This window comes from Arachis duranensis, chromosome 6 (assembly GCF_000817695.3).
Source record: "Arachis duranensis cultivar V14167 chromosome 6, aradu.V14167.gnm2.J7QH, whole genome shotgun sequence".
NCBI classification, from domain to species: domain Eukaryota; kingdom Viridiplantae; phylum Streptophyta; class Magnoliopsida; order Fabales; family Fabaceae; genus Arachis; species Arachis duranensis.
The window spans coordinates 101193219-101200661 of record NC_029777.3 but is presented as its reverse complement, the minus strand read 5'-3'; the positions used below and the strand labels follow the sequence as shown (position 1 = coordinate 101200661).

Sequence of the window (7443 nt, the reverse complement as noted above, 5' to 3'; positions counted from 1 at the left end):
TTGCTTTTTTTCAAAATTTTAGAAGATTAAACAAGTGAAAGCACCCTTTGATTTTTTGTATTTTAGAAGCTAAAAATTAAAAAGGTGAAATCGCATCCTTCATGGTCTCTTTTCTTTCTTGACTATTTACTCAAAAATTAAATTTTTTTTATAATTCGAAAATTTATAATGAGTCCCAATAATTCAAGTAACTAATCTAAATAGTTTCTATAAACGATAATGGTCGATGACTCGATGTGTTAAGAGTCGCTTAATTCAATAATAGAGACTACTTAAACAAATTGTTTAAATGATTGAGAATTAATTAGAGATTTTAAAATGTGAAAAAGAACTCATTGTTTTTCGAACAGTTAGGATCGAAAAAGTTCATTTATTCTAAAAATTTTAAACCACAAACTTCCAATCTTTTGTCAATATACAACAAAAATGCAATAGAAGACTAGAAGTAGATTCCACTATTATCAATTTATCATTATCAAACTATTTAATGTGCGGGGCCGTTACCCACACATATGCTCTCTCTGACGTTCACACCCATTCATACGCATTACAGTATTACACACCATCCTACTCACTAGTCACTACTCACTACATACTATACACTCTCCTTTCTCTTTTTTTCACCCACCCCACCCGTCCCTTCTCTGATTCCCTCTCACAAACTTGAGAATCAGAAAATCCATCTCGTGACTATGTAAGAGAAAAAAAACCCCCAAAAAACCGAAACCACTGACTGTCTCTCATTTCCTTATTACTTTCCTGGAACCTTCCCCTCTTGCATTCTCTCCCTCTCCCCTTCATGCAAATACCACCACAACTTCCACCAATTTCCCTTTCCCTTTTTCTATTTTACTAATTACTCAGATATTTGGTTCGGTAAGTTATCTTTAGTTTCTTCTTCTTCTTCTTCTTCTTTTCATTCTCCATTTTCTTCCCTTCGTAACTAGTTTCAGAGTTCAGTCTTAATAACTGCTTTGTCCGTTTCCTTCATTTATTTCCCCTTCTTTCAGTTTGCTACTGCGCCGGGTACTTTAAACATGTCATTTTCTTCATGTTCTTCCTCTTTTGGTTATTCTTATCGATCAATTAATTTCTACAATGCTTATGTTAATGTTAAAGTTGTAAATTTTTTTTTTTCATTTTTTTTGAAGATCCGGTACCAGCATTGACGAGAAAACACTCATTATTTGGAATTTCATATGCATTCACTCGTACACTGTATTCGCCTACTAGAAAATGTGTTCTCCATAAGATCACATTTGCTTGATGCCATTGATCATTTTACGAGTTTTAATAAGTTTGATCAATTTGATTAATTTTTAATTATATATTTGCTCATAGGTTTTCTTGTGCCTTATTTTGGTGGAATGATCTAATTGTGGTGGTTTCTGTGGTGCTTGAAGGAACTATTCAGTGAAATTTTCATCTTGATCTGCATTGTCTTTGAATTAGGCTGCAGAGATGAGAACTCAGCCAGACAAGTTTGTTAGGTTAGTTTGATGAAAACGTGTATTTTTTATGTTATGATGAGGATGATTCTGTATATGCTAATCTTAGAAGTATTATAGTTGCTATTGTAAGCATTCTTTACACTCATACTGTCTTAGTCACTGTTTCAGTCACCACTCACCATTCCTCATAAAAGTAATGTAAATTTTCCAATGTTTTATTTTCAATTCCGAAATTTTAGTGTAGTATCTGAATTTCTCTATGACATTTTCATTGTCCCTTTGTTGTACATATTCTTATGAGGAATATTGTCATTTTTATGATGTCCAGGTTTCAGGACTGGAATTCAGACAAGGGTTCTGAGAGCAATTATCCTGTGATCAACATTGCACCTTCGCAGAGATTCAAAACTACATTAAATTCTATATCTGCAAAGTTTCAAAGGGGATTGGAATATGGTTTTCAAAGGATAAAGAGATTCAGTTTATCATTCAAGTCCTTTCTGTTCAGCCGTGCTTTTTCTAGTAACTTTAGTTCTAGAAAGAAAATCCTTGATCCACAGGGTCCGTTCCTTCAAAAATGGAACAAGATATTTGTATTGCTATGTGTTATTGCAGTATCACTGGATCCTTTGTTCTTTTATGTCCCTGTGATCGATGATGAGAAGAAATGTCTTTCACTGGACAACAAGATGGAGATTACAGCAACTGTTTTAAGAACTTTCTCCGATATCTTTTATATAGTCCACATGATTTTCCAGTTTCGTACTGGATTCATTGCTCCATCTTCTCGAGTGTTTGGAAGAGGTGTTTTGGTTGAGGATTCTTGGGCAATAGCAAAGCGATATCTAACATCTTATTTCTTAGTTGACATTCTTTCTGTTCTTCCCCTTCCACAGGTATGGAGGGTTCTCTTTAATTTATTGTACTTTGGATGCATTCCTTGATTTTCATCATCTGTATGCTGCTTTAGATCTCAGGGGATCTATGGGAATAGAATCAAAGTTTCATTGTGCTTACCATTGTCATCATGTATTTAAAGGTTATTGACTCAACTTGCTCAATATTTCTAGGTGGTGATTCTAATAGTCATTCCAGGGATGAGTGGCTACAAATCGCTGAATACAAAGAACTTGCTGAAATTTATTGTTTTCTTCCAATATATACCTCGAGTTTTTCGAATAATTCCATTATATAAAGAAGTTACAAGAACCTCTGGCATTCTCACTGAAACAGCTTGGGCTGGTGCTGTATTTAATCTCTTTCTTTACATGCTTGCAAGTCATGTGAGTTAATGATGCAGTTTTCTTTTTTCCTTTCTCGTATAGAAAATTACACTTGGTAATTTTAATTCCTAATATACGCAGTTTCTTGTTATCAGCATTCCCTTTTATGGATTTGCTATTTTCTCTTTTTCTTTTCTGTTTCTTTCTTAACTGTGAATATGCCATTTTGCATATGTGGTGATGGTTTATTTGGCCTAGAACAGTGTTGTTTTATTTTTTCAATGAAGAACCATTTTGTTGGTCACATATATCTGCACTTGTGGTGATGATGTGGCCTATACAAGCATGGGTTAGATGTAGATTACAAGATGCAGATATTAGACTATTGGGTATTGGCATGCGTTTTTCTTGAATTTGTAGTGTTGTAGGGTTGTGCAAATTTTTTTGAGGATTTAAAGTTAGGGCTTGTCTTAAATGTGGGCCAGCTATAAAGGTGTATGGGGGTATAGTATGATTTTTGTGCAACTCTTGTGCTGATTGGATTATAGTTAAAACCTTTTCTTTTCAATATATTTCTTTTATAGTTATTATGTATGAAGCATGTCGATGTTGGTATATTAAATTAATATACAACATGTTTAGATGTATTGATCTGACAATTTCTTTGTTAAATAGTGAGGCCAACTTTCTTATTTGTTTACCCCGCAAACTGTAGCCAAACCATGTTAGTTTTCTGGTATCAGGTCCTATGAGGTTGGTATCAAGAAAATTCACTTAGAGAAGGAGCCCTGCATTCTCTTGGAATCATTTCAGTAGTTAGTGTCTGTTAGGAACCAATGTATTCCATTCAGCAAGAAAAGAGGCAAATAGTGAAATGGACTTAGATATTGGGGAGAAGGGATATTTTTAACCAACTCTATTGAGTTTCATGGGAGTGAGGTGGTTAATATTAGGACTATATATGGGCTGTGGGAGAATTCCTTAGAGTAGTATTCAGATTTCAGAACCTTCAAAATTAGACTCAGACTAGGTTGGCATTGTTACTTTTTCTTTCATTCCTTCAATGCACTATATACACTAACTAGACAGAGGGCAAGACCACACTGGTTTCTTCTCCACGTTCTTCAGTTTATATTGTACTATCGCTCTTTATCTTTTGTCGGATACCAGTTCTTACAGTGTCATATGTGATACACATCTTCAAAATTCTTCTTCATAGTTTTGATATTGTGCCCTATTTGTTCATGCTTTTAAGGTCACTATGTATATTGTAGTTTAAAACTCTCAGGTCTGTGCCATTTAAGTTTGTTTCCTGATAATGCATTTTTAAATCTGGCAGATTATTGTCTCATTTTTTAATAAAATATATAATGTTCATGAAATCTCAGAATAATATTGCCTGCATATCTAGCTAATCCTGTTCTTATTCCTTCAGGTTGTTGGTGCCTTTTGGTACTTGTTTTCTATAGAACGGGAAACCACATGCTGGCAAAAAGCCTGCACCCGAAGTAATGCAACATGTAATAAGGAGGACATGTATTGCAACAATCATCAAGGAGGGTTAAGCACAATTTCAACGTTTCTCAATGCTTCTTGCCCAATAAAGGAGACAAACACGACACTTTTTGATTTTGGGATATTCCTTGATGCCCTTCAATCTGGTGTTGTGGAGTCAAGAGACTTTCCACAAAAGTTCTTTTATTGTTTTTGGTGGGGCCTAAAAAGTTTGAGGTGCGATTCGTTGATTCTTATTTCACTCTATATGGTAACTGTTCTGTGAAGTGTGATGTGAGATAAGATTTCCATACTGGTTGCGTCTTTAGGGATATAATTCTTCAGTTTAAATTTGCAATTCATGTACTTTGCAGATAAATGAGCATAACAAGCTATTTGACATTTCTGATTCTACCAACCCCCCGCGGGGGTTAAAAATGAATGGATGGAACTTTGAGAAAGATTATATCATCGAAAGCATTTTGTATCTTTTTAATGGCTTGATGAACGTAGAGGGTGTAGGGGGAGTGCTTGATATGACTATCTGATCACTTTTTCAAATTTTGGTGTGATGCACATCTTTCCAATGTTGTTGTTATCTGATCTTCTGTCATTTTTCCTCCATCCTTTTTTGGGGGAGATTGGTGCTTAAATTGCAGTTCTCTTGGTCAAAACCTGACGACAAGTACCTTTGTGTGGGAAATCTGCTTTGCAGTTTTCATTTCCATCGCTGGGTTGGTATTATTTTCATTCCTTATCGGGAATATGCAGGTTTGTAACTAATGTCTCTTGAGTTGTTTCTAATCATGCAAAGGTAGCACACACACTGTTTATTGATCTTGGATTTGGTAATAAATCGATATCCATAGGCACATGTAGCTACTGAAATCTGTTCCAAGTGTTTTTGGTAGTTACACTTTATTTTGTGTTTATGGCCAAGTAGTTTTCTTATAACTAGTAGAATTAAGATCTCCTGGTATTGGGAATTATTTGCAAAATAAGACATGCATTAACTTCCTTCCTAAATAATATCCATTTCTCCATTTATTACCCTATAATTTTGATTCCTTGGCCTTTTTATAGACATTTCTGCTGAGATGCTAAAAAACAAAACCAATAAAAATGTCTATTTATTTACTGAACTAACACATCATATCCATATACATGCAATAAAAATTTGACATTTAAGACATCTGTGTATTTGCAGTTTATTGTACAAGTAAACAATTGGTGCTTGTGTGTATCTTGACTAATATTATGCAATTATACTTATTTTCTAACAGACATATTTGCAATCAACAACAACAAGATTAGAGGAGATGAGGGTGAAAAGGAGAGATGCAGAACAGTGGATGTCTCATAGACTCCTCCCTGACAGCCTTAGGCAGCGAATCAGACGATATGAGCAGTACAAATGGCAAGAAACCAGAGGTGTTGATGAGGATAACTTGATTTGCAATCTTCCAAAGGATTTGAGAAGGGACATTAAGCGCCATCTTTGCTTGGCTTTGCTGATGAGAGTAAGTTTCTCCACCTACTTTGTCATGTAATCTCATATGCAACTACAAAGATCTCTTTAAGATTGGATGACTGCATTAATTGCATGAAAATATTCATTTTAAATGCTCTTATTTTATTCCTCATGGTGATTTAATGCACCGATATAATAAGTTTGGTGTGAATATTGCTCCAATTTTAGTTTGTGCAAGTGTTTCTTCCTTTCTGGAAAAGATCTATTGGTCATGACTGATTTTGGAATATCCCAAAACCTGATGGATTTATTGACAACTTAAAGTAAAAGGATAAACATCGCCTTTGGAGTATTCAATTAACAGTGTTCTGATAATATTGCTAGTACTAACTAGATATTTTATCTTGTATGATCTTTAAGGTGCCAATGTTTGAGAAAATGGATGAACAACTTTTGGATGCCATGTGTGATCGTCTTAAGCCAGTGCTTTACACGGAAGAAAGCTATATTGTCCGGGAAGGAGACCCTGTCGATGAGATGCTTTTCATAATGCGAGGCAGGTTATTGACAATGACAACCAACGGAGGAAGAACAGGCTTCTTTAATTCCGAGTATCTTAAAGCCGGTGACTTTTGCGGAGAAGAGCTTCTCACATGGGCTTTAGATCCTCATTCTTCATCCAACCTCCCCATCTCAACCAGGACTGTCCAAACACTTTCAGAAGTGGAAGCTTTCGCTCTAAAAGCCGATGACTTGAAGTTTGTGGCTTCTCAATTTAGGCGTCTTCACAGCAAGCAGCTACGCCACACTTTCCGGTTCTACTCGCAACAGTGGCGCACATGGGCCGCATGTTTCATTCAAGCGGCCTGGCGTCGCTATGCTAAAAAGAAGCTTGAAGAGTCTCTCGTTGAAGAAGAGAATAGGCTGAAAGATGCATTGGCAAAGGTAGGTGGTAGCTCACCAAGTCTAGGTGCCACCATATATGCCTCCAGGTTTGCTGCCAATGCACTTAGATTGTTGCGGCGTAACCGCACAAGGAAGACAAGGATGCCGGAGAGAATACCCCCCATGCTGCTTCAGAAGCCTGCGGAACCTGATTTTACTGATGAAGAGCAGTAAGCTTCTATATCTCTCGGTGATTTTTTCGTAAAGAAAATAACCAACGAGGCTGAATAGGAAACAAAAAATGAAAATGTAAGATAAATGTTTTTCAAGTTGTATATATAAATATTGGATTGGATTGTCAATAGAATTTTCATTTCCCTTGTAGCAGTTAATCCATCTTTTTTATTTATTAAATATGTAGAATAATATTAAATGAGATTAGTTTAGATGATAAATTACTTAAATTCAAACTAAGAAGTCATGAACCTAAAATGAATTTATGTTTCTGATTGATAGGTGCGAGTTCATAGTTTAAAATAAACTAAACAAATAACAGTCGTAAATTATAGTATAACCCGTCCGAAAAATGCTTGCTTATTATATGGTTTTATGAATTCACGTTCTTTATTACTAGTTGGAATTAAATTAAAGCTAAGTCATTAACTAGGTTAATCTAATTAGGAGGGTCATTGCACTTGAGCCATTAAGCTGTGATTGTAATTAAGATCATAATTACACTGGATATTAGAAAAGTAGAGATGAATAGTTATTACAGAATTTAAGAACTTGTTTGAATGCCATTAAGTTATTACAAAAAAAAATTATATTTTTTAACGTAATAATTTTTTTACGTATTTGGTAAACTTTTAATAATAAAAATAAAATTATTAAAAAAATAATTATTAAATAAAAAATATTT

General features: G+C 34.7%; 1 protein-coding gene across 5 annotated transcripts; it reads left to right on the top strand.

Moving 5' to 3' along the window:
• The first annotated feature begins 584 nt into the window (after positions 1–584).
• Positions 585–6911, top strand: LOC107495009 (cyclic nucleotide-gated ion channel 1). Of its 5 annotated transcripts, none has more exons than XM_016116043.3 (8): positions 586–876; positions 1404–1490; positions 1780–2347; positions 2522–2734; positions 4110–4405; positions 4828–4939; positions 5452–5688; positions 6060–6911. In XM_016116043.3, exons 2-8 carry the CDS (start codon positions 1462–1464, stop codon positions 6756–6758), a joined length of 2154 nt encoding a protein of 717 aa, XP_015971529.1. In that variant the 5' UTR covers positions 586–876; positions 1404–1461; the 3' UTR covers positions 6759–6911. The 5 variants fall into 5 exon arrangements, with proteins under 5 accessions (XP_015971530.1, XP_015971529.1, XP_015971528.1 ...); XM_016116042.3 differs by having other exon boundaries at positions 1342–1490; XM_021125276.2 differs by lacking the exon at positions 586–876 and adding an exon at positions 943–1026 and having other exon boundaries at positions 1342–1490.
• The last annotated feature ends 532 nt before the right edge of the window (positions 6912–7443 follow it).

Excerpts from the sequence above, each read along its gene's own strand:
- LOC107495009 (XM_016116043.3), top strand. The coding sequence starts at position 1,462 with ATGAGAACTCAGCCAGACAAGTTTGTTAG. Across the intron at positions 1,491-1,779 it reads CAGCCAGACAAGTTTGTTAG|GTTTCAGGACTGGAATTCAG; the intron begins GTTAGTTTGATG and ends TATGATGTCCAG. Across the intron at positions 4,940-5,451 it reads TCCTTATCGGGAATATGCAG|ACATATTTGCAATCAACAAC; the intron begins GTTTGTAACTAA and ends ATTTTCTAACAG.